Source organism: Stomoxys calcitrans, chromosome 1, assembly GCF_963082655.1.
Source record: "Stomoxys calcitrans chromosome 1, idStoCalc2.1, whole genome shotgun sequence".
Lineage (NCBI taxonomy): Eukaryota > Metazoa > Arthropoda > Insecta > Diptera > Muscidae > Stomoxys > Stomoxys calcitrans.
In genome coordinates, this window is record NC_081552.1 from 206,040,263 (window position 1) to 206,068,212 (window position 27,950).

Below are 27,950 nucleotides of genomic sequence, written 5' to 3' on the forward strand. Positions count from 1 at the left end.
GTTTATATGACAGCTACATCAAAACATGGACCGATATGGCCCATTTACAATATCAACCGACCTACACTAATAAGAAGTATTTGTGCAAAATTTCAAGCAGCTAGCTTTACTCCTTCGGAGGTTAGCGTGCTTTCGACAGAAAGACGGACGGACATGGCTAGATCGACATAAACGATCACGACGATCAAGAATATATATACTTTATGGGGTCTCAGACGAATATTTCGAGTAGTTACAAACAGAATGACGAAATTAGTATACCCCCATCTTATGGTGGAGGGTAAAAAAATTGTAAGCTAATACATTTTTTGCAAATCTCGTACACTATGATGATAATGCCAATTGGCGGCGCTACACCATAGCCAATTCGTTACGGCTTAATGGAGTTGTACTCTGTGTTATATGTGCATATATCTGAGATGGCGATGATGAGCAACCATCAAGTGACGCGCGCGGGTGTAAACAAAAGACATAACACACAAATATCGATGATTGTTTCAATGATGATTTTTGGTTTTTGCCACACTGAATGTGGGGGAAGAAGTTTAAGATGCTTTCATTGATGCCCCATTGATGGCAGGTTGAATAAACCCATCTCATGTTTTGACCTTGGGCAAGACATTGTCCACACAACATTTAACAGCTGCTGGCCATTCTAAAATAATTTGTTGTCCTTCAAAATCGATCATATTGATTTAAATTTAAAAACTGAACAATGGCAAATAAAAATTTCTATATATGGTATAACATAAGACCGGGACGAACATGCGTACTTGGCCTACAAAAATGATTTCTTTATTCAAATTGAAAATGCCATGTGTCATGGATGACTTTAGCCTGGTCTTTATAAGGATTGAAATTTGCAATATGATCAGACTAAGTTGGGCCAATATAGGAGGTCAAGGTGTTAATTAAAATTAAGGAGACAACTGTGACACATAGAGAACTTCAGGCAAAGTTTTAAAAGCGTGGTTATAACCTCATTTGAACGACTTGACAGCCGATTCCAGGAACGACTTGACAACCGACTCAAGGAACGACTTGACAGCCGATTCAAGTACCCTTATATATGAAAGAAGTCTTTCTACTGTACCTTAACGAGATATGCACATGAAAAAAATATATCACAGAGTAATTAAGAGGCCACTGCAACGCAGTCCGCATCGGACGCTGAACGCCTGGGTTCGAATCCTGGTGAAAACATGAAAAAAACATTTCGCGATGGTTATGTTCTCCTAATGCTGGCGACATTTCTGTGGTACTGTACCATTTGGCATGAGAGTCCTGAAATAAAAACTTCTCACTATACCGAAACAAATTTTGTACTAAATTTATAGATGCAAGCCAAAAACAGCCGGGCCGAAACTTACATACCCTCTACAATGGATCGCATTTGTCAAGTTCTTTGGATGACCTATTCAAGTGGAAAACCACCAGTCATTAAAAAACACCACCCCCAAAATTTCAGGCAAATCGAGTAATAATTACGCCCTCCAGAGACTCAAAAAGTCAAACTGGGAAAAAGGTTTATATGGCAGCTATATTAGGTTATATACCGATTTCTACTGTACTTGACAAAGTTGTTGGAAGTTATAACGAAACATGTCATGCAAAAATTCAGAATTGCGCACTCTAGAAGTCAAGACCCAAAATCCGTTTATATGCCGGCTATATCAGGATATGGATTGATTTAGACCATACTTGACTCAGTTGTTAAAAGTCAAAACAAAACAGTTCATGTAAAATTTCAGCCAAATCAGATAAAAATTGCGCCCTCTAGAAGCTCAAGAAGTCAAGGCCCAAGATCGTTTTATATGGCAGCTATATCAGGTTATGGACCGATTTTTACCGATCTTGACAAAATTGTTGGAAGTCATAGCGAAACACGTCATCCAAAATTTGAGCCACATTGTATAGGAATTGCGCTCTCTAGAGACTAAAGAAGTCTAACCTGCAAATCGGTTTATATGGCGGCTATATCAGGTTATAAACTAATTTAGACTATACTTAACAAAGTCGTTGGGAGTCATACCAGAACACTTGATGCAAAATTTCAGCCAAATCGGATAAGAATTGCGCCCTCTAGAAGCTCTTGAAGTCAATACCCAAAATCGGTTTATATGGCATACTTGGCACAGTTGCTGGAAGTGATACCAAAACACCATGAGCAAAATTTCAGCCAAATCGGAGAGTTGCGCCCTCCAGAAGCTCAAGAAGTCTAATCGGGAGATCGGTTTATATGGCGGCTATATCAGGTTATGGACTGATTTAGACTATACTTAACACAATTGGGAGACCTACCAGAACACTTTGTGCAATATTTCAGCAAAATCGAAAAAGAATTGCGCCCTATAGAAGTCAAGACCCAATGTCGGTTTTATATGGCAGCTATATCAGTTATAAACCGATTTAGACCATACTTGGCACAGTTGTTGGAAGTGATACCAAAACACTACATGCTAAATTTCAGCCCTACAGAGGCTTAAGAAGTCAAGATCCAAGATCGGTTTATATGGCAGCTATATCAAGTTATAGACCGATTTAAACCATACTTATCACAGTTGTTGGAAATCGTAACAAAATATTTCATGTTAAATTTCAGCCAAATCGAATGAGATTTGCGCCCTATAGTGGCTGAAGAAGTCAAGATACTTCATGTAAAGTTTCAGCCAAATCGGATGAGATTTGCGCCCTGTATTGGCTGAAGAAGTCAAGATCCAAGATCGATTTATATGACAGCTAAATCAGGCTATAGACCAATTTAAGCCATATTCAACGCAATTGTTGAAAGTCATAACAAAACACTTTATGCTAAATTTCAGCCAAATCGGATGAGATTTGCGCCCTCTAGTGGTTCAAGAAGTCAAGATCCCAGATCGGTTTATATGGCTATATCAGCTAAATCAGGTTGAGGACCTATTTAAACTATACATAGCACAGTTGTTGGAAGTCATAACAAAACACGTCATGTAAAATTTCAGCCAAATCGGACAAAAATTGTGCGCTCTAGTGGTTCAAGAAGTCAAGATCCAAGATCGGTTTATATGGTAGCTATACCAAAACATTAACCTATATGGCCCATTTATAATCCCAACCGACCTACACTGGTAGGAAGTATTTGTGCAAAATTGCAAGCGCCTAGCTATACTTCTTCGAAAATTAGCGGCCTTCTACAGACCGACAGACGGACGGACATGGCTAAGTCGACTTAGAATATCAAGACGATCAAGAATCTATACTTCGTTGGGTCTCACATCAATATTTCAATGGGTTACAAACGGAATAACGAAATAAATATTAAATTATTATTAAATTATATTTTTATTTCCCAAGCCGACGGGACTCACGGAGAAACCGGAATCTTGGAATAATGAAGTTGATGGAATCATTGGAATTATGAAATAATTACAGAATTTTTGGTAAAGGAAGAGAGTCTTTCATCCATTTAACTCAACCGGAGGTGATGGAATATTTCCACCTCCTCCTATGGCGGACTTTGTGACGCCACTATTTGCACAACGTTTCTAGGACTTGCCTATAAGGGATGCTGACTGAGCAGGGATTTGAAACAGTATGCTATGCAGACGACGTTATAATGCTTCCAAAGGGTAAGGATCTCAATCAACTACGCAGAAGGGCCGAAAGGGTCTTGCATATGGCATACGACTAAGCTGGCCCTAGGGGTCTTAATGTTAACTTAGAGAAGACTAAAATTCGCCTGTTCGCAAGGAAGATGAAAGTGGGCTAATTTGACGCCCACGTAAGGTCATATACTAAGGAGTGATCTTAGACAGCAAACTGCATTGGAAGTGTTACATTCGGGAGCGTACCAAGTAGGCTCACAGATGTTAGAGACACTATGTAGACATAGTGCGGTAAACTAGAAATGGGGCCTGAATCCAATGGCTCTACAGGAGCTTGATTAGACCAATACCAACTTACGCCTCTGTTACTGGAATCTGTGGGTATGCCTCTAGCGACATCTAAGCTAAGTTTCAGGACCAGGCTCGAAGGACAACGGATGATAGATGGTCACAAAGAGTGGGCTGTAAGCATTTCAAAACTATGTGGCCTAATCTAGACTCGAAGAGGTCCAATGCTTTGCTGTCATTGGCTAGAACTGACGTCTTAGTCACTGTGTCCGTCATGACAGGTCACAGAAGGATGCCAGCAACGACTTTTGCACAAGCTGTGAGGACATCGAAGAAGAAGAGAAAATAGAACACCTTCTGTGTGTGTGCCACGCATTAGCAGCCAGAAGGAGTTCCACTTTAGGTTCTCATTTCTTTGAGAACCTGTGTTATTTAGCGAATGGGAATGCTTGCAAATTATTGGGCTTTTTAATGCGATCTGGATGGTTCAACGGTAGGAACTAGAAGGCATCTTCCTTCTTCTGTTCCTGTGGTATCACAATGGACGAAAACGTCTAAGTGAGTCTGATGGCAGACTGCCACTTAAACCTAACCTTACCTACTCCTCTGTAGTTTGTTGGACTGCTATTGAGAAAAAATACGACGAAAAGATAATACCACAGGTTCAGAGAACATGATGTCATGGCATAGGCGGAGCTAAGAGCACCACCTCCACTAGGGCACTGGAGACTATTCTAGATATCCAACCCAAAAACATACAAATTAAGTGTGAGACAGCCACTGGAAGAATTGATTAAGGATAGGAACAGGTCATATCAATGCGGTATAATTGAGGCAGCGATAAGAATTCTGGAAGGAATGAAAGAAGTTTCCTAGGATAACAATTGCGGCTTCTAAGTGTTCAAGATGTATCAGACTATAGATCGATTTGGACCATTCTTGTACGTTTATTGGAAATCGTAACAGAACGCTACGTGCAAAATTTCAGCGTAATCGGTTAATAACTGCGGCTTCTAGAGTCTCAAGATTTCAAGTCGGGGGTTCGGTTTATGCGGTTTATACACCGATTCAGGCTATACTTGTTACGATTGTTGGACGTACCAACGAAAATTTCTAGGTGTTGCCAACGGAAAGATGAAATTTGTGTACCCCCATCTTGTGGTGCATATGGCTGGCAAACTATCGATAATCGCATAATTCGATATATTCGATAATTTACTATCGTTAATTTCCCACCACCTATATTTCAAACGAAAATGAGAAGTACAAATCAGAAGATCGTTTAATACAGAAGCTATATCAATGCAGAGAACAAACAAAACCAAGGCTAATAAAATCAGTTGGAAGTCATGAGAGAAATCATTGTACAAAATGTTAGTCTAATCAGATGAAAATTGCGCCCTCTATAGGCGCAATGTAACTTAAAGCATACATTCAGTATCGAATTGCTTATTATACCCACCACCAAAGAATATACCCACCACCAATCGGTCCAGATTTGAATATAGCTGCCATATAGAACGATCTCTCGAATTAAGGTTTTGGCCCCATAAAAAGCGCGTTTATTGTCCGATGTCGCCGAAATTTGGGACAGTGAGTTGTGTTAGACTCTTCGACAGCTCTCTGCAACTTGACCCAAATTGGTCAGGATTTGGATATAGCTGCCATATAGACCGATATCTCGATTTATAGTCTTGACCCCATAAAAGGAGTATTTATAATCCGATTTCACTGAAATTTGACACAGTGACTTATTTTAGGCTTTTTGACATTCGTGTCGTATATATACTAAAAAGATCAATATTTTGTTATACACAATTGAACAATGACTTGTACTTATTAGTATTTGGTCCAAATCGGAACATATTTCGACATAGCTGCTATGGGGCATTAGGTATGCATTTATCACCGGATTTTGACGAAAGGTGGTTTACATATATACCCAAGGTGGTGGGTATCCAAAGTTCGGCCCGGCCGAACTTAACACTTTTTTACTTGTTTTTGTTTAGTTTTGCAAAAAATTTAACTTTTGCGATAGTATCAATCGAAAAAATATCAATCGATATTCAGTCAAAAAATTAACTGTCGAAAGTATCGATAGTGCCATCGATATTTTGCCAGCTCTGGGGGTGGAGGGTACAGTAATCATTGTTTTCTAAACTGCTATTGAGAATTGTTGACTAAAAACCTTACACCATTTTCCCGTCCATTAAATCTACACATCTAACTTTATACCCATTTAAGGGTGAAAAATTTCCTCCACCAACAAATAATTCCAGGCTCACATTTTCTAGCAGATATAACAAAGAAATTACATATGGCGTTCTCTAAATCCTAAAAATGATTACCAAATTTATTTTATAATTAAAAAAAAAAGTAAATAATAAATTCCATGGAATAGAAAACAATAAAGAGAAAAACTGTTTTGTAAGTATATTTTTAATTGCCACACAAAGTAATCACCAAATCTGGCACAATTAATTGTCCAATAAATTGGTCAGCGTCAAATCAAGCACCCAAAAAGGAGCAAAACGTTTAGCATTCAAAAAAAAGTTTGCTTGTTTGCTAAACAGGTGAAATTTTTTTGTGGCGTTTTTCCTCTTCATTGTTTGTAACAAAGGCACACACAGTAAATTTTGCAAAATTTTCTCTATTTGGTTGGCCGGAAGCTGAGTTAATCATGTCGCCAGCGTTTGTTGAAAGACAAATGACGTTGTCTTTTGGGTTAACCGCAGACTGAGAAGTTTTTACATGGCGCTGCGCTGAGTGACTGACAATGATTCACACGATGTCATTGTTTGTTAGCGTGAATGACATTTATTTGTTTTAACCAAAATTATGTTAAGTGTAATTTAAGACTTTATTGCTATGGCTTTGTTTCCATTGATCATCGACAAACACGTGCTTAGATTTTATTTATGAACCGACAAATCGCGCACATTTCATATGGGGCTCCAAACTCTTCTCCCATCAACCAATGTGGGTACACATGCGCAAACATAACGTTCGATGATCGGCGTTTGGCGTGCAGCGGCCGTTAAGGTTGTTGGTCAAGGTTAACGCTGTCAAGTCAAACACCATCTGTAGTCGAACGTAATGCTAGCACCTCCCCCTCTTTCTAAAAAAAAAAAACGGTTACAGTGGTAACGAAAACAAGTAAAAACTTGCCAAGTTCGGCCGAGCCGAATCTTTGTTACCAACCACCATGAATTCGGCAAAAAGTTTACCATTATTAACACCGCTAGTATTGGAATTATATTATAAAAATCAAATCGGGAATTTTGTGTAGCTTCTGTGGACAATTCATATCGGGGTATCGGTGTTTAAGGGGGCTTATCTATCTTTCTTTAGCTATATATATAAGAGTTGCGTGATTGACTGAATGACTGACTGATTGACTGACTGACTGACTTTCTCACTGACTTTCTGACTGACCGACTGATTGATTGACTTTCTGACTGACTGACTGACTGACTGATTGACTGAATGACTGACTGACTGACTGACCGACTGACCGACTGACTTTTTGACTGACTTTCTGACTGACCGACTGATTGACTGACTGACTGACTGAGTGACTGACCGACTGACTGACTGACTTTTTGACTGACTTTCTGACTGACTGATTGACTTTCTGACTGACTGACTGATTGACTGACTGACTGACTGACTGACTGACTGACTGACTGACTGACTGACTGACTGACTGACTGACTGACTGACTGACTGACTGACTGACTGACTGACTGACTGACTGACTGACTGACTGACTGACTGACTGACTGACTGACTGACTGACTGACTGACTGACTGACTGACTGACTGACTGACTGACTGACTGACTGACTGACTGACTGACTGACTGACTGACCGGTCATCGCCCTGCTCAAAACGGCTAGAATCAAAAAGTACGAAATGGTACAAAGAAAAATAGCTGTTTTCAATAACTAAGCGAACGAAACGGGTGACAAACAGAAATCTAAAGTTTATGGCCTAGGCCGTCAATTTTTGTACTGAAGTCTTACATGTGTCATTATTCACAGTTGTCACAACAATTATTGACGGAATATCCACTGATGAACCCTTCATACAGTGTCATTGCCGGAGATGCTTACCCATGCGTAACGGTGACATTCGATAGGCCGAAAAAAGTGGAAATTCGATTGAATTTGAATATAGACAAAATGATGAGAATGTGATGGGAATCAACATCAAGCATCGCTAACAACAAATTCAGCGCCATCTATTGGCCAAAGCCCACCAAATCGGATATGTTTACCTATTAAGACAAATGGGTATCAAATTAAAGGATTTTAAGAGTAGAGTACGAACTTATATAACAATTCGACCTCAATTGGGTGGGGGGGGACCCGCCCCCCGCCCTACCCCAAAAAAGCATCCAAAAATGGCATGTTTACCTATTGGGGAAATATGGGTATCAAATGAAAAGTATTTGGAAATAGAGTACGAAACTTTTATAAGAATTGCTGGTCAAAATCCAGGGATCCGACCCACCCCAAAAATCACCCCCAAACGGACTTGTAGTTCAGAATAGAATACAAAACTAAATATAAAAGTTTGGGATCTATTCCCCAATCAAAAATTACGTCCCAATGTACACCGAACTGGTAAAAAAGGACTAGGGTGGAAGGGAACGAGAGTAGAATATGAAAAACTTGGGTAGATTCCCTGGGGATCACCCCACCCCAAAATTATGCTCTAAACTCTTAGGGGTGTAGTTAAGCACACCGGGCCAGCTAGTATAAATATAAACTGATTCGGATCATACTTGACACCCATGTTGGAAGTCAGAACAGAAGCTCTTGAGCTATGTTTCGGCCTAATGGGATACTTAGCTCAAGGCCTATACGAGCTTTAGAAGTTGAAACTTTAACTCCTATGGGGGCAATATCAGTTTATAGACCGATTCGAATCAGAATCGGCACATATGTTTGAAGTCAGAAAAGAAATCTTTGTGCCAATTTTTTGAAAGAAAATTGAAGCCTGCAGGATCTAAAGAAGTTCAAAACAGGTATCGGTTTATATGGCCACTATATCCAAGTCTGATCCCATTGGCAATCCCTAACGACCTACACCGAAAAGAAATATCGGTGCAAAATTTCGAACGGATATTTTCATAGGATGGGTGTATACTTATCTAGTCATTTCGTTTGTAACACCTCAAAATATTGATCTAGGTCCCCATAAAGTATATATATTCTTGATCGTCTCGACATTCTGAGCCGACCGAGCCATGTCCGTCCATCCGTCTGTCAAAATCACGATAGCGGTCAAACGCGTAAAGCTAGGCGCTTGAAATTTCGAACAGATACTTAATATTGATGTAGATCGTTGGGGATTGCAAGTGGACCATATCGGTTCAGATTTGGATATAGCTCCTATATAAACCGATCTATCGATATGACTTCTTGAGCCCCAGGAAGCAGCAATTTTTGTCCGATTTGGCTGAAATTTTGCAGATAAGATTCGGTTATGAATTTATTTAATTTAACCTGATATAGCTCCCATATAAACCGATCTCCCGATTTGACTTCTTGAGCCCTTGGAAGCAGCAATTTTCATCCGATTGAACTGAAATTTTGCATGTGGTGATTTATTATGGCTTTCAACAACTGTGCAGATTGGATTCTGCTATGAGTTCCAACAACTGTGCCTAGTACGGCCCGAATTTGTCAGTAACTTGATATAGCTGCCATATAAACCGATCTCCTGATTTGACTTCTTGATCCCCTGGAAGCCGCAATTTTCGTCCGATTTGACTGAAATTTTGCAGATAGGATTCTGCTATGACTTCCAACAACTGTGCCTAGTACGGCCCAAATCTGTCTGAAACCTGATATAGCTTCAATATAAATCAATCTCCCGATTTGACTTCTTGAGCCTTTACAAGCCGCAATTTTCGTCCTATTTGGCTGAAATTTTTCATGCGGTATTCTGTTGAAACTTCCAACAACTGCGCCAAGTACGGTCTAAATCGGTCTATAGCCTGATATAGCTCCCTTATAAACCGATATCCCGATTTGATTCCTTGGGCTTCTGGAAGCTGCAATTTTCATCCGATTTGGCTGAAATTTTACATATAGTGTTCTGCTATTTCGAAATTGTCTATAGCCCAATATAGCTCCTATATAAACCAATCTCCCGATTTGACTTCTTGAGCCTTTACAAGCCGCAATTTTTGTCCTATTTGGGTGAAATTTTTCATGCGGTGTTCTGTTGAAACTTCCAACAACTGTGCCAAGTACGGTCTAAATCGGTCTATAACCTGATATAGCTCCTTTATAAACCGAACTCCTGATTTAATTTCTTGAGCCCCTGGAAGCCTCAATTTTCATCCGATTTGGCTGAAATTTTTAAGGTGGGATTCTGCTATGACTCGCAACAACTGTGCCTAGTATGGTTCGAATCGGTCTATAACCTGATATAGCTGCCATATAAATCGATCTCCCGATTTGACTTCTTGAGCCTTTACAAGCCGCATTTTTGGTACGATTTGACTGAAATTTTGCAAATAGGATTCTCTTACAACTTCCAACAACTGTGCTAAGTACGGTCCAAATCGGTCTATAACCTGATATAGCTCCCATATTAACCAATCTCCCGATTTGGCTTCTTAGACCTTACAAGCCACAATTTTTGTCCGATTTGGCTGAAATTTTGCATGCGGTTTCGACAAATGAACTAACGCACATAGTTAAATCGAATCAGATTGTCCAGACGGTCGAGAATATACATATGGACTTTAAAGGGTCTTAGATCAATATTTCGCGGTGTTTGTAAGATGGCTAAGTGGGCACCGCACAAACTCGAACATTGAGTTCGGATCTATATGGTGTTCATTGCTGTCACAAGAAGCTTAGCTGCGAGCTACTGGGCACGTCCACAGGTTGCGTATGGTAGAATGCTCCATACGGAGTAGCTGTATTTGCAGTCGCAGACAATCAGCGGTATTGAGTGGAGAGTCTCAGTGAGAGGTCGGGTGGCACCAATACTCAGTGCCTAAGATGCTCAATATGACAAGGCGAGTTATTGGCGCTTTTAAATAACCAATGGCCACCCTGTTCCCGCGGTGATCGGTACTTTGGACCGGAACGAACTTGCTCACCTACAGGAGCCTGATAACAACAACAACAACAACAATTAGATAAGTACACCCCCATCCTATGGTAAAAGGTATACTATTTTTGGAAATTGATTTGAAAGACCTAGTCTTTGACCAGATGTAATGTTCAGCTGGCAACCAACGTAAATGGTGTCACAAAGGCTAAAAGGAGAAGCTATAGACACTGTTTTAAGTGTGCCAATGGACTCAGAGTTCCTTTACTAGTGCAAAACATCAGAAACCCCACAAATCCAATTCAAGTAACGTTTTAGAAGCTGTGAAAAACTAGTTCTTGCTGATTGCAATTATGAATAACTGCGTATGGGAACCGCTATCCTATTTCAACAATTTAACTTCCTTGACTTTTGCTTTACAGATTTTGTTTGGAATTTCGCATTATCTACATTTTATGCCAATGTGCGTCGTCATCGTTACTACTATTTAGCCTGCGGTCAATATCAATTGGAGAAAAATACTCATAAAATAAATGGCGAAACAATTGTTGTTTTGTTTACGATCAGTTTGTCATTTGGTGGTTTTGTTAATCGCCCAACCAGCCAAACAACCCCTCAATGCTCCATTCGATTTCACGGCGCATCGTTAAACAATTAAATAATAGAGACAGACGCAGACGCAGCGCAAGCGCTGCTGCCATAATCTATGGCATAGCATAGGACTACGTACACAAGCCAGAGGTATTACACCTCTCAGCCTCAACTATGGGCGACAATAAACGCCAAGCCAGTGTTGTTCACCCGCACATGGTATTGGGGGTACATTGAAGGCGTTTGGCCAAACGGGAACTTGAACTTTTGTTTAACAATGTTTTGATTTTCTCACTTTGCTGTTCTTTTATTCGACAAAATGCCCCCCAGAGGAATTAAAGTAACTAACAAACAATTTTAAATCATCTGGTTTCCTATACAAACCTTAAACAACAACAACAAAAACCAAGTAAACAAGCATTAAAAAGAAATCAGCATTTTAACGCTTCAACATTGGAAAATAATTAAAATGTGTTCTGTCATATTTGTCAGCTGGATGGTGATTTGAAGTAACGAGTATCTATTGTTAGACTGAATGGTGGGCTATTTTTAAATGGGGTGTCACATTAACGATGCACAGTGGGAGAAAATCAAAAAAAAAATTGTAAAAAGTGTGTCGTGTGATCGTGTGTCCACTTAAATTGGTCACCTCGACATTTCGAAAAATTCTTCGGGCTGCCAAATCTCCGATTTAAAAATTCATTTTTGCTGATAGTGCTCTAAAATGCCTAGTAACGAAGTAAGGAAGGACAAAAGTCGGTCGGTGCCGACTGTATAATACCCTACACCTACCCTATAAGTGCAATATGAGAGCTATATCCAATTCTGTACCCATTTTGATGGACCTCGGCGAGCAAATATGTTCAAACTCTAATAACTACGGTTGACAAAAGACAACATTATTGCAAATTCCCCAAAATCTTACGAACATATATTTAGGAGCTGTATCTAATTCTGAACCGATTTGGAGCAAACTTTTCAGATAATGTGGTAGTCGTCGAGGAAAGCGTTGTGCAAAATTTTGGCAAGATTGGTCAAGCAATGCGCTTGCAGTAGCTCTTGGGGTGAAAATCTGTCGATATACATATATGACAGCTACATCTAAATCTGGGCCGATTTCTATGAAATTCACCAGTAATATCGAGAGTCATAAGCAAATCCTTCCTGCAAAATTTCGAGAGAATCCATTTAAAATTGAGCACTTTCTTGCAATATTTCTCAAAATCGAACGAGCATATATATGGGAGCTATATCTAAATCTGAACCGATTTCGAGCAAACTTTTCAGATACTGTAGCAGTCGTCGAGGAAAGCGTTTTGCAAAATTTTGGCAAGATGGGTCAATAAATGCGCAGGCTGTGACTTCAGAAGTTAAAATCGGGCGATGTATTTATATGAGAGCTATATATAAATCTGAACCGATTTTCATTAAATTCACCAGTAATGTCGAGAGAAAATCCTTCCTGCCAAATTTCGAGAGAATCGGTTAACAAAAGACCATTTTATTGCAATATTACTGCAAATCGGACGAACATATATATGGGAGCTATATCTAAATCTGAAATGATTTGGAGCAAACTCGGCGAGGAAAGCGTTGTACGAAGTTTTGGGAAGATGGGTCAATAAATGCGCAGGCTGTGCTTTCAGAAGTTAAAATCAAAATTTTGGCAAGATGGGTCAATAAATGCGCAGGCTGTGCTTTCAGAAGTTAAAATCGGGCGATATATATATGAGAGCTATATATAGATCTAAACCAATTTTCATGAAAGTCACCAGAGAAAATCCTTCCTGCCAAAATTTGAGAGAATCGGTTAACAAAAGACCATTTTATTGCAATATAACTGCAAATCGGACGAGCATATATATGGGAGCTATATCTAAATCTGAACCGATTTCGAACAAACTTCTCACATACTGTGACAGTCGTCGAGGAAAGCGTTGTACAAAGTTTTGGGAAGATTGGTCAATAAATGCGCTTGCTTATATATGTGAGAGCTATATCTAAATCTGAACAAATTTCTATGAAATTCAAAAGTAATACCGAGAGTCATAAGAAAATCCTTCCTGCCAAATTTCGAGAGAATCGGTTAACTAATGACCATTTTATTGCATTATTACTGCAAATCGGACGAACATATATATCGGAGCTATACCCAAATCTGAACCGATTTGTTCCAATTTCAATAGGCTTCGTCTCTAGGATGAAAAACATGCCTGTACCAAATTTTAAGATGATCGGATGAAAACTGCGACATGCACTTTGTACACAAATTAACATGGACAGACGGACAGACGGATGGACGGACGGACAAACATACAGACAGACAGACATAGCTAAATCGAATCAGAAAGTGATTCTGAGTCGATCGGTATACTTATCAATGGGTCTATCTCTCTTCCTTTTGGGTGTTACAAACAAATGCACTAAGTTATAATACCCTCTACCACAGTAGAGGTGTAGGGTATAGAAAGTCCTCTTGAGGTGTACATTATCTCCACTGGTTTCGGGTAAATACGAGTTTTCACAGTTTTAACATATGAAGATTTGACAGCCCGCACAATTTTTCAAAATGCCGAGCTGACCAACTTTAGGGGTCTCCATATCACCACCACTCTAACCATTTCAAAGGGATATCACTATTCGTTCTCACATGGCATGTTTTTTTACTAGTTTTTTTTCAATTTTCTCCCACTGTGCGATGATTCAATAATTCGCAACTTTAATTTCTATTATTTTGTTTAGTTTTTTTCCACTTACCTATAAATTCATTGCGTATTCGTATCCGATCTTGTAGTGACGCTGCTGATATGATCACACAATTTATGAATGCCAGCAGGGCGACCTGATATTCATAATTTGTGGCCTTTTCCAATTCGTTGATGACAATTTTAAAACGATAACGTTCATTCTTGAGATTCTGTAATGATGTAGCAAAGATGGATAACAAGGCATTAAAATATGTAAGATTTTAATAGTAATACTCTAGTCATATAAAGTTTAGGGCGCCCCGGTAGCCGAGTTGGTAGCGTGCTTGAATTACCAGTACAGGGGTCGTGGGTTCGATTCCCGCCAGAAGCCTTGGTCTGTCGCTACTGTGGTATCACAATGGACTTCAAATTGTCTAAGTGGGTCTGAAAAGGACTGCCACTCTTACCTAACCTAACCTAACCATATAAGGTTTATGAAAATCAAACAAGTAAAAGCATGGAAAGTTCAGCCGGGCCATATCTTGGGTACCAGTGACCATGTAATATGCTAAGAGTTTCCCTCAATAAGCTCAGTTCATATTTGAATTTATTTATTGGGTTGCCCAAAAAGTAATAGCGGATTTTTTAAAAGAAAGTAAATGCATTTTTAAAAAAACTTAGAATGAACTTTAATCAAATATATTTTTTTTACACTTTTTTTCTAAAGCAAGCTAAACGTAACAGCTGATAACTGACAGAAGAAAGCATGCAATTACAGAGTCACAAGCTGTGAAAAATTTGTCAACGCCGACTATATGAAAAATCCGCAATTACTTTTTGGGCAACCCAATAAAACCTTCAAATCGGAAATTGGTTACGGCTGTTATGCTCCCATGTAGTCATATCAGAAAATCGGTATTTAAGGGGCCTATATCTGTATACAGGTTTTATGTCAAATTTCAATTAAATCAGGTGAAAATTGAGGCATTTAGGATCTCAAAAAGTCAAATCTTTGAATCGGTTTATATGGGCGGTATACCAGTTGGGATCCCACTCGAAATGTATGTTAAAAGACATAGCAGTAGTGTATTTGCCAAATTTCAGCCACATTAAATGAAAATTGAGGCTTCTAGGGGCTGAAGAAATCAAATCTTTGAATCAGTTTATATACGAGTCTAGCTGGACAGGGCCCGCTCCGCTGCGACTTCCTTAACTCTCTTATTTTATCTGAGCCTTATAATGGCACGATCAGGAAATAAGCTATGTTTGGGGGTGCTGGTACGGCCTTTCAGATATTTCGCCCCAATGTGGGTATGGGGGTATTTTTGGGGGTGAAGTGGACCCCGGTATATCAGATTCGTGGTAGTCTGAAATACCTTTCATTTGAGCCCCATATTGTCATTATTTGTTTATATTTCCATTGGACGGGCTTTGGAGGTGGGGCGGCCCCCTTAGGTATGCAAACGCAAATTTGGCCCATGAACATTCCACCTAGGTATGCCACCTTAAATTAGGATATCAAATTTCTGTTTTTAAGTTATTTAAAAAAAACCCTAATTTTGCTTAAACAGCCCCTCCCATCACCGAGATCTGGCCTTTTTGAAACAAGTAAAAAGGCGTTAAGTTCGGCCGGGCCGAACTTTGGATACCCACCACCAAACCCTTAAATCGAGAGATTGGTCTATATGTTAGCTATATCTAAATTCGAACCGATCTGGGCTAAATTGAAGAAGGTTGTCGAGGGGACTAACGCAACTCACTGTCCCAAATTTCGGCGACATCGGACAATAAATACGCCTTTTATGGGCTCAAAACCTTAAATCGAGAGTTCGGTCTATATGGCAGCAATATCCAAATCTGGACCGATCGGGGCCAAATTGAAGAACGATTTCGAGTGGAATACCGCAACTCACTGTCTCAAATTTTAGCAAAATCGGATAATAAATGTGTCTTATATGGGCCTAAGACCGTAAATCGGCGGATTGGTCTATATGGGGACTATATCAAGATATAGTCCGATATAGCCCATCTTCGAACTTAACCTACTTAGGGACAAAAAAAAAATCTGTGCAAAGTTTCAGCTCAATCCTTCGGTGGTGGGTATAAAAAGGGTAAGCGGAGGGTACTCACATTAAAGTTTTGCCCGGAAAGTGGATGCCATAATCAACAAATCCATCCAGTAAGCAGAGGGTACTCCCATTAAAGTTTTGACCGGAAAGTGGATGCCATAATCAACAAATCCATCCAGTTTGAGGGGCATGTAGGATGGGGCGGCCACCCACACACTTAGCCCTGAAAAAATATCAGCATTGTGCTCTACTCTCAAATTTCTTTTAGTTGAGCCCCAAATTGCCATTGGTTAAGGGGGAGTTTAAGTGGTGAGACAACCCCAAACACGCGTTCTTAAAATCGGATAGATCGGGCGTTTTTAAAATTAGGGTTAGAGGGAGGATCGGACAAAAATTGTGGCTACCAGGGGCTCAATCGGGAGATCGATTTATATGGGAGCTAAATCAGGTTATAGACCGATTAGAACCGTACCTGGCACAGTTTTTGGAAGCCGTAACAGAATACTATGTGCACAATTGAAGCTAAATCGGACAAAAATTGGGGCTTCCAGAGGCTTAAGAAGTCAAATCGGTAGATCGGTTTATATGGGAGCTATATCTAAATCTGAACCGATATTGCCCGTTTACAATCCCCAAACGACCTACATAAATAGTAAGTATTTGTGCAATATTTCAAGCGGCTAGCTTTAAGCGTTCGACCACTGTCGTGACTTCGAAAGACGGCTGTACATGGCTATATCTACTCAGAATGTCAAGACGATCTAGATCGTCTCGGGAGATCGGTTTATATGGGAGCTATATCAGGTTATAGAGCGATTAGAACCGTACTTGGCACAATTATTACAAGTCATGACAGAACATTATGTGCAAAATTTTAGCCAAATCGGACAAAAATTGCGGCTTTCAGTGGCTCTAGAAGGGCCGAAAGGCTCTTGCATATGGCATATGACTGGGCTAGACCTAGAGGTCTCAATGTTAACCCAGGGAAGACTGAAACATGCTTGTTCGCGAGGAAAATGAAGGTGGGCCAATTTAACGCACCCCGTTTCCTCAATAACACGATTTCGATATCTGACAAGCTCAAATATTTAGGTATGATCTTGGACAGAAAACCGAATTGAACACATTAAGGAGCGTACTGAGAAGGCTCACAGATGTAGCCTCGATATGGGGCCTGAATACGAGAAGAGTGCACTGACTCTACACAAGCTCGATTAGACCGATACTTATTTACGCCTTAGTAGTTTGGTGGATTGTTATGGAGAAAAAGTGCAGCGTTAGGATTATACAAGAGGTTCAGGAAGATGTTGTCTTGGCATAGGCGGAGCAATGAACCACACCCACCAGGGCACTGGAGACTCTCTAGATATCTGACCAATTGAAATACAGTTTGATTCTGAGGCAGCCACTGCGACTATGAGACTTAAGGCGAAGGGAGAATGGATAAAGGATAGGAGTAGAATCGAAGCGACGATGGGAAATTTAGAAGGAATAGAAGAGGTTTCCGATTGGAAACCCATTGAATGTACTTGAGGTTAACTGCGAGGCGCTGCTGCCAGAGGCTCAGTCTTGCTACACAAATGTATCAAAGCTAGAGCACCAAACTGGTCTGGGGGTTTACCTTGAGAACCCACGGACTACTGATACCTGTTTTCGATTGTCTGACCATAATGCGGTCCCGCAGGCGCAGATCAGGGCTATCGAGGATTGCGTAAGTTGGCGTGGTATTAACGCCAGGACGATGAGTGTGAACAGGATGGTAAGGTCACGTATAGTCTTGCAATGTGAGAAGGAGATAAACGCCTTCTCTGAGGATGGCAAAATCAGCATCGTTTGGTTGCCGGGCCATAAAGGACTAAGGGGGAATGAAAGAGCAGACGATTTGGCAATGAAGGTCAGAGGAATGCCGTCAATAAACTTGGATAACCCGAAGTCTTTCGGGTCGACGCCGACCGAGTTAAGGGCGTGGGCGACAAATGCACATGCAACCCTGTGGAACAGCGAAATGGTCGGTAGGACGGCGAAAATCCTATGGAGGGGGATCCAAATCTCGAGAACACGAGGCTATTGCTGAAAGGAAGTAAGATGACCTCCTTCTTCTTTTGGTGTCATAACAGGACACATAGGACTACTATATAGGACTAGGGCATGCGGGGAAGATGATGAGACGTTGGAGCATTTCCTTTCTCATTGCCCGGCTTTCGCGTCTAACAGATACCGGCACTAAGGTGGGCACACTATACCAGATATGAACCATCTCAGGGACGTGGCATGGAAAACAATTAAGGATTTTGCAAGTAGCACGGAATTCCTAACATAAAATTTCTTTTTCGAGGTTACTTTTTTGAGCGTACAAAATGCCGATTACTGGCTTAGGTGTATGTTCATAGTGGCATGGGGCGGATTAGCAACCGCACCCTCCTTTCAACCTAACCTAAACTAAGCCTCCCGACATCCGATTTTAATATGATTCAGATCGAACTATATTTCGATATAGCTGCCATATAAACCGATTTGCCGATAAAGGGTCTGAAGCCAATAAAATTTATTTGCCTTTTATATTTCGGGATTGGATTAGGCTTGTGTTGCAATCTGTCAACTGATAGCTCTTACGTAAGGCTTATATTTTTTGAGGTTGTACGTACTCAGAACGTTTTGATATACGAGCGCTAATTGTGTTGTTTACAGTAATTTCATCTCGATTATTTTTTACAACTTTCGACGTGGATTGACTCAACAGCAGTGCATCGATGAATTTAATTTCAATTTTTGGCGATGGAGCTCCAACAAGGCCCAGTGTTTATCGAGGTCGTAGTTCACTCCAAGTCGAATTTCGTCGAAGGTCGTCCAAAATTAGTTGTTGTTCCAAAAATCATTGCTGCTGTTCGCCAACTGATGTTGCAAGATCGTAATGTGAACTATCGTGAGATTGAGACAACCTTGAGCATTAGTGGGACCATTCAACATTGCATGAACACTTGGCAGTGAAAAAAAAATTGTCAAACGCTCAAAAAAAGGTTCTTGTCGATTGGTCGAAAGAAATGCTCCAAGAATACAATCGCGGTGCTTCAAAACACGTCTATGACATTGTGGCAGGTAATGAATCGTGGATCTACACGAATAAGCCCGAAAATAAACAGCTGTCGGCTGTATGAGTGTTTCAAGATGAGCCAAATCCAACAAAAGTTGCTCGCGCACGAAGCATTTCCAAGCAAACGATTGCCTGTTTTTCGGAAAAAACTGTCGAGTTCGCAATCGTACCACTAGAACAACATAAAACAGTCAATTTTGAGTGATATACAACCATTTGTTTGTTAGTTGTCTTCCAAGAAATCAGGACAACCAACCGCCGAAGACGGATCACTCTTCACCACGACAATGCGAGTTCTCACACATCGGCTTAAACAACTGCATTTTTGAGCACTCAAAACATTGATTTGATGAGTCATCCGCCCTATGGTCCTGACTTGGCGCCGAAAGACTTCTTTTTATTCCCGTTTTTAGCGTTTTTCAGCACCTGAAGTAGCGGTTAATGCGTTCAGAATGCATGTCTTGAAGAAACCTCAATCAGAATGGCAGAAGTGCATCGAAATTGGTTCAAACGCATGCAAAAGTGTTTAGATCTAATGGGGAATATTTTGACCTCGTATTGGGTTGCCCAAAAAGTAATTGTCTGTAATATAGTAGTAATATAGTCGGCGTTGACAAATTTTTTCAACGGCTTGTGACTCTGTAATTGCATTATTTCTTCTGTCAGTTACCAGCTGTTACTTTTAGCTTGCTTTAGAAAAAAAGTGCGCGAAATTTTGTTTACATTTGTTTGTTTGGCGTCAATTTTAATATGGGTACCACATGTATTGAAAGAAATTCATTTAACAAACCGAATCAACGCTTGTGATATGCACTTTAAACGCAATGAATTCGATCCGCTTTTAAAACGAATCATAACTGGAGATGAAAAATGGATTGTTTACAATAACGTTAGTCGAAAACGATCATGGTCCAAGCATGGTGAACCAGCTCAAACCACCTCAAAGGCTGATATCCACCAAAAGAAGGTTATGCTGTCTGTTTGGTGGGATTGGAAGGGTGTGGTATATTTTGAGCTGCTTCCAAGGAACCAAACGATTAATTCGGATGTTTACTGTTAACAATTGGACAAATTGAATACAGCCATCAAGGAGAAGCGACCAGAATTGGTCAATCGTAAAGGTGTCATATTCCACCAGGACAACGCTAGACCGCACACATATTTGGTCACTCGCCAAAAACTGAGTGAGCTTGGCTGGGAACCTTTGATGCATCCCCCATATAGCCCTGACCTTGCACCATCAGACTACCATTTATTTCGATCTTTGCAGGACTCCTTAAATAGTAAAACATTTGGCAATGATGAGGCTATAAAATCGCACTTGGTTAAGTTTTTTGCAGATAAAGGCCAGAAGTTCTATGAGCGTGGAATACTAAATTTGCCAGGAAGATGGCAAAAGGTTATCGAACAAAATGGCAATTATATATTTGATTAAAGTTCATTCTAAGTTTTATTAAAAATGCATTTACTTTCTTTTAAAAAATCCGCAATTACTTTTTAGGCAACCCAATATTACCCGTTTTCGCTGAAATTTTAGATATTGAGTTGTTTTAGGCCTCCCGACTTCCAAAAGATATGGTCACATAGAGCGATCTTCCAATTTGGGGTCTTAATCCCGGATTTAATGTCTGATTTCGCTGAAACTGTTACTTGTGTTTATATGAGTTCTCGGAACCTGAATCAAAAATATGATGGAGACCCGTCCCTCTTAAGATAAAACTATAGATATGATAGGGGAGTTATAATAAAATAGAATGATTCATATATCCAAGGTGGTGGGTATCCAAAGTTGGGCTTGCCCGAACTTGGCACGTTTATACTTTTTTTTTTTATTTGGTAAAAAACTATTTGCGGTAACACATTTACTTTGTTAAAGTTTAGTCTTATGTTTTGCTGTTCATATAAATTAATTTCTTACTTACCTTATAAAATTCTAATGTTTCTATGGCACGCGTATAACCGTCGGCATTATATGCACATAAGGCCGAGAGTAATTCAAAGACTTGCTTCTTAACCACCGCATTATTCGTGTCTAAGGCGTTGCCTAATTTCGAAATATAATCACGATTTTCGACTATGTAATCCAGGCCGATGCGTGAGTCCATCATTTTGGAAGAGGTATTATGGTGGCGGCGGCCACCTTTCTTTGTGAGTTGAGACGTGAGGTGGGATGGCGATCAAGTTTCAGTGATTAACAGTCACAATTAACTAACTGCACAGCTGAGACCCGTTTTCTGGTGTTTAAGAATTTCCGTTTTCTGTTCCGTTTAAGGCCAATTATGACCCTATTCCAATGGCCGGCGATCTAAAAGTGCCTTCTTAGTGTTTGCTAATAAAACCATAGAACCCTTGGGCTACTACTCTAGAGAGAGGTGGTTAGTTGTATGCCGGTGTTCAGAAGGTCTTGTCATTTGTTGCAGTTTTACGCTTAGAATTTTCAATTAGTTCATGGATAAGAGTGGCAAGGAATAACATGACTGTGTTTTTCTGTTCTGTTTTACTTGCTTGTGGTCGACCAAAGGAAATTTACAAAAACAAAAATCTGTAATTAAAAACAGAAAAATAAAAACATTTGTTATAAACTTTTGTTTAAAAAAAAAAGGTTTTATAATCACAAAAATATGTTTCTAAACACAATCAAAAATTTCCAAAGAATCTCTGTTGTATTGAGATTTAGAATGTTTATCAGTTTTTGTATGCAACCCAAGTTAGTAGTTGTTGTTGTTGTTTCTTTGTGTCTTCTTTGTATGAATTGTTTATTAATTTACATGTTGGTGTTGTTGTTCTTGCTGTTGTAGATCGATGAGATTTTAATGGCAGTGCTGCTGGTGTTGGTGGTGTGGTGTGGTGTGGTGTGGTTGTGTTTGGTAGTTTGGTGTGGCGCTGGCCGTTTTGTCAATTCATGATGCGTTTTTCCGTCGCTTGGCGCTTTTTCATGTTTAAGGGTTCGACGTTAATTAATTTATTGTCTTTGGACATGTTCGAATGTTGTTTGCTGTTCAAAGCTTCAGTTCGATTGGCTTGACCGTCTATAGAGATGGTCGTCGTACAACTGATCGACTGACTGCTTTGATCTTTTCCATGGCGGGGCAGCATATTAACAGCTGGTTTCTTCTCGATAGTGGGGGTTTGGCCTTTGGGGGGGACCAATTTTGAAGACGTCATTATCACCGTTGTGCGCTTAGAGATTTTAATTCTGGTTCTGGGTGTTTTTATTTTCATTTGAATTTGACAACTTGGACAACTTTGTATGAAAAATCTTAAGAATGAAGCGTTCAGACTTGAATGGGATTTTCGTGACCATCATAAATTCATTGGGGAATTAAAGAGTTTGTGTGGGTATGGGTGTGTGCGTGCGTTTGTTTCTTGTTTATGTATTTGATCTTCTTTGACTTTGTCAATAAAAAACGAAACCTCAAATTCATTAATAAATTTGACCAGTCAAAAATTATATATAATAATTTATTTATTTCCATTCATTCACAAAAAAAAAAAAACATGGTGGCAGAGGGGGTGGAAGCAAAATGAACGACACCCGGTTTTGTTTGAATGATAAATTTTGTCAAGCAGATGGTGAAAAATGATGTGTATGTTGTATCCCAAATGCTTGCTAGCCTTTTGGGTGAGTTTAAAACACTACTAAGCTGAGCAGCATTTGAGTTGCTCTACGAAAAAAGCTTAAATCAGATATTTAGTGTTTCTAAATGTTAATCATTCCACTGACCAGGCGATTGCCCAACCAGAACACGTTCAAGCAAATGAAATGTACAAAGTAGGGCAGATTCAAACTTTGGATACCCACCATCATGAGTAGATTAGATTAGGTCGAAAAGAGGGTGCAGATATTAATCCGCCCCATGCCACTATGGACATACATCTTAGACAGTAATTGGCTTGTTGTGCACTCTAAATACTAAAAAAGTAAAAATTTAAGTTAGAAATTCCCTGCTACTTACAAAATCCTTAAATGTTTTCCATGCCACTCCCCTTGGTTGGTTCGTGTCCGGTATAGTGTCCCTACTTAAGTGCTGGTATCTGTTACACGCGAAAGACGGGCAATGACAAAGGATAAGCTCCAACGTCTCATCATCTTCCCCGCATGTCCTATACATGCTATCACTTGCCGCACTGATTTTACATAAATGAACTCCTAGTCCTATGTGTCCTGTTATGATACCTAGAGCTATACTGAGCTGCATCTTAATTCCTTTCAGTAATAGCCTAGTTTTCTTACGATGTGGATCCCCCCATAGAATTATCGCCATCCTGACGACTGCTACGCTGTTCCACAGGTTTGCATGCCCATTCGTTGCCCACGCCCTTAAATCGGATTGCGTCGACCGGAAGGGCTTCGGGTTAACCAAGTTTATTGAAGGCAATCGTCTGGCCTTCACCGCCGAATCATTTCCCCTTACTCCGATATGGCCCGGCACCGCAAACGATGCGGATTTTGCCGTCCTCAGAGAAAGGGTTAATCCATGACTGTGTCCAGGTTGTTATTGCCCTTATGGACATTTTAATGTCCGCAATGGTGTTCACACTTCGTTACGTTAGCACCACACCACTTCACCACGCATTCCGTGATTGCCTTGATCTCCGCCTGCAAGACCATATTATGGTCAGGCCCACTCTGTCCTCTTGCTTTGATCCCAGTGTAGACCCCCAGGCCCACTCCGTCCTCTAGCTTTGATCCATCCGTGTAACATGATCCTCCAGATGGCAATACTAGGGTTCCGTCAAACCAAACTGTGCCGATGGCAGCAGTGCCTCACACTCGATCTTAAGGCTCATCTCAGTTATCCGATCGGAAACTTCTTGCTTTCCGTCCAGGTTTCCTATCGCCGCTTCGATTATACAGCGATGGCATGAGCTGCTCCCATACTCAATCCATTGTCCCATCGCCTTAAGTCTCATGGCTGCCTCACACTTAATTTGTATGTCAATTGGTTCGGATATTTAGAATAGTCTCCAGCGCCCTAGTGAGCGCTTGCCTATGCCAAGACAACATGTTCTCTGAACCTGTTGTATGGTCCTTATGTTGCACTTTTTGTCCAAAGCAGTCCATCAAACTACTGAGGCGTAAGGAAGTATTGGTCTAATCACATTGCTGTAGAGCCAGTGGACTATCCTCGGATTTAGAACCTATGTCGAGCCTACGGCCCGTCTACATAGTGCCCAATGTCTGTGGGACTTCTCAGTACGCTCCTGAGTGTGACACTTCCAATTCAGTTTCCTGTCCAAGATCACACCTAAGTATTTGACTTTGTCAGCTATAAAAATCGTCGTATTGAGGAAACGTAGTGCGTTAAATTGGCCCACCTTCGTCTTCGTCGTGAACAGGCATATTTCAGTCTTCTCTGGGTCAACATTGAGACCTCTGGGTCTAGCCCAGTCATATGCCATATTCAAGACCCCTTCGGCCCTTTTCAATGGCGGGTTCGGATCCCTACCCCTTAGAAGTACTGTAACATTGTCTGCATAGCAGACGGGCTAAAATCCCTTCTCGGTCAGCATCATAAATAGGGCATTTATGGTGGTCACCCATAGGAGTGGCGATAAAATTCCCCCTGTGGCGTGTCTTGTGCCACTTTCTCCCTTATATTTATGCCATGGGACACACAATTTATACACCTGTTCCTTAGCATATGGTTTATCCAGGCTCTGAGGAGTGGATAAACCATATGCCGAATTGAATAAAAATTGCGGCTTCCAGGGGCGCAAGAGATCAAATCGGTTTGTGCGGGCACTATATCTTAATCTGAACCGATATGGTCCATTTGTAGTCCCCAACGACCTACATCAATATTTCGAATCTGTGGAAAAATTCAAGAGGCTAGATTTACGAGTTCAACCCCTATCGAGATTTTGACAGACAAACAGAGATGGCTAGATCGACTCATAACGTCGAGACGTTCAAGAAGCCGCCCCTGGAAGCAGCAATTTTTATCCGATTTAGCTGAAATTTTTCACGTAGTGATCTGTTGTAACTGTCAACAACTGTGCCAAGTGCAGTCCAAATCGGAATAGAACCTGATATAACTCCCATATAAACCGATCTCCCGATTTGACTTCATGAGCCCCTGGAAGCCGCAATTTTTGTCCCATTTGGCTGACATTTTACAAGTAGTGTTCTGTTGTAACCTCCAACAACTGTGCCAAGTACGAAGCAAATCGGTCTATAACCTGATATAGCTCCTATATAAACGGATCTCCCGATTTGACTTCTTGAGCACCTGGAAGCCTAAATTTTCACCCGATTTGGCTAAAATTTTCATGTAATCTTCTGTTATGATTTTCAACAACCGTGTCAAGTACGGTCCAAATCAATCTATAACCTGCTATAGCTCCCACATAAAAAGTCAGATGTTTGGTATATAAAATAATATTATGCCCTTCAATAAATTTAGTTTGTATACATTTTTAGCAGAATCCAGCTCTCTTTTACTTGTTCAATTTTACTTTAGATCTGCTGGTTGGCACAAGTCAGATGATTTTTCTAGAATTTTGTATGTGGATTTTAGTTCTGACTAGCAATATCCACTAATATATAGTCTGGATTGATATAAAGAAAGTCCATCTATGGGTTAGGCATTTTTAAAGGGTCAACCTCTAAAGGCTCAAGAAGTCAAGATCCCAGATCGGTTTATATGGCAGCAATATCAGGTTATGTACCGATTTCAGCCATACTATGCGCAGTTCTTGGAAATCATAACAAAACACCGCGTGCAAAATTTCAGTCAAATCGGACGAGAATTGTGCCCTCTAGAGGCTCAAGAATTCAAGACCCAAGATCGGTTTATATGACAGCTACTAAAAACATGGACCGATTTGAATCATACTTAGCACAGTTCTTGGAAGTGATACCAGAATACTACGTGCAAAATTTCAGTTAAATCGGCCGAGAATTGCGCCCTCTAGAGGCGAAAGAAGTCAAGACCCAAGATTGGTTTATATGGCAGCTATATTAAAACATGGACCGATATGGCCCATGTACAATACCAACCGATCTACTTTAATAAAAAGTATTTGTGCAAAATTTCAAGCGGCTAGCTTTACTCCTTCGAAAGTTAGCGTGCTTTCGACAGACAGACGGACGGACGAACGGTCGGACATGGCTAGATCGACTTAAAATGACATGACGATTAAGAATATATGTACTTTATGAGGTCTCAGAGGCATATTTCGAGGTGTTACAAACAGAATGACGAAATTATTGGCATGCCCAAAAAGTAATTGCGGATTTTTTAAAAGAAAGTAAATGCATTTTTAATAAAACTTAGAATGAACTTTAATCAAATATACTTTTTTACATCTTTTTTCTAAAGCAAGCTAAAAGTAACAGCTGATAACTGACAGAAGAAAGAATGCAATTACAGAGTCACAAGCCGTTGAAAAAATTTGTCAACGCTGACTATATGAAAAATCCGCAATTACTTTTTGGGCAACCATAGTATACCCCCCATCCTATGGTGGAGGGTATAAAAATGAACTAGATTTATCCAACTACGTCTAGAGTAATCCTATATCTTCTAATTCGAAATACTAGTACCTATGGTAGGGTGCGTAGAGTGAGTTTTTCTATATGCCATTTGTTGGGATAAAAATCTGGCGCCTGCCATTTAGCTACCTGTTGAATTATTTAACATTAACTGAATGTTGAAACAATAGACATCCATAAATATTTATTGTTAACTAACTTGATCAGAAATTTTATATATTTTCAAAGCAACAAAAAAACCAAAAAAAATTCATTGAATATCAACGCAGAGAAACAAACAAATAAAATATTTTTGTTGGCCAGAGTGTTGAGCAAAAAGCAAATACGACATCCGCACACAGATTTCTGATACGATCCGATTCGATTCGATTTAATTTAATTCCATTAAAGCGATAACAACTTAATCGATTGTTTAACCAATCAAATACGTTGACAAGTCCTCCACCGGCAATAGCGCATTGAGATTTCCAATGGCGCTCTGGGTTTGAAAAGAAGTCGAAATAACAACAATTCACAAGAAACCACTATAAAAGAATGTTAATATTAAAAAAAAAAAAAAATTGAGACGCGTGTTATGTTATGTGGTGTTTTTATTTTTATTTTTCGTCATTTGGCTTAAACTTTCAATATTCATGTGATTTATAACGGCCTCATAATGGGATTTGGAATTTTGCGTTTTTCGCCAACAAGATTCGAATTCAATTCGAATTATCTTCGGGCCATGTTTCTGTGTACTATGGCTAAGTGCCAACAAAATGTAAAAAAAAAACAAATCGAAAAAATAATATTTAAACAATCAATCTATCATCGGATTGTAGTGAGTACTTTACAATAAGTAAATAAATTAACACGATCATTTGTGCTGGTTCATGATTGTCTTGCTCGCATGCCACACGGCAAGAGCGAGAATGTAAATACGAATATCTCGTTCGTAGATTCTTCAAATATTTTGACATCACTTGAGAAATGGGCAAAGCATTTGACAGTTTGTTGCGAAAAGCATTTTTATTTTCCAAATTTGATATTTCAATTAAGTGGTCTCAACCTACTGGAACATCATAACAA

At 39.9% G+C, this 27,950-nt stretch overlaps 1 protein-coding gene across 1 annotated transcript in view; it reads right to left on the bottom strand.

Annotated features, from left to right (window-relative positions):
- Positions 1 to 27,950, bottom strand: part of LOC106092838 (formin-J) — a 331,170-nt gene that overhangs the window by 114,641 nt on the left and 188,579 nt on the right. The window contains exons 3-4 of the mRNA XM_059370751.1: positions 21,310 to 21,929; positions 14,298 to 14,457 (exon numbers count right to left, since the gene is read on the bottom strand). Coding sequence (XP_059226734.1) covers positions 14,298 to 14,457; positions 21,310 to 21,495 — 346 coding nt within the window. The 5' untranslated portion in view covers positions 21,496 to 21,929. The remainder of the gene's footprint in view (positions 1 to 14,297; positions 14,458 to 21,309; positions 21,930 to 27,950) is intronic.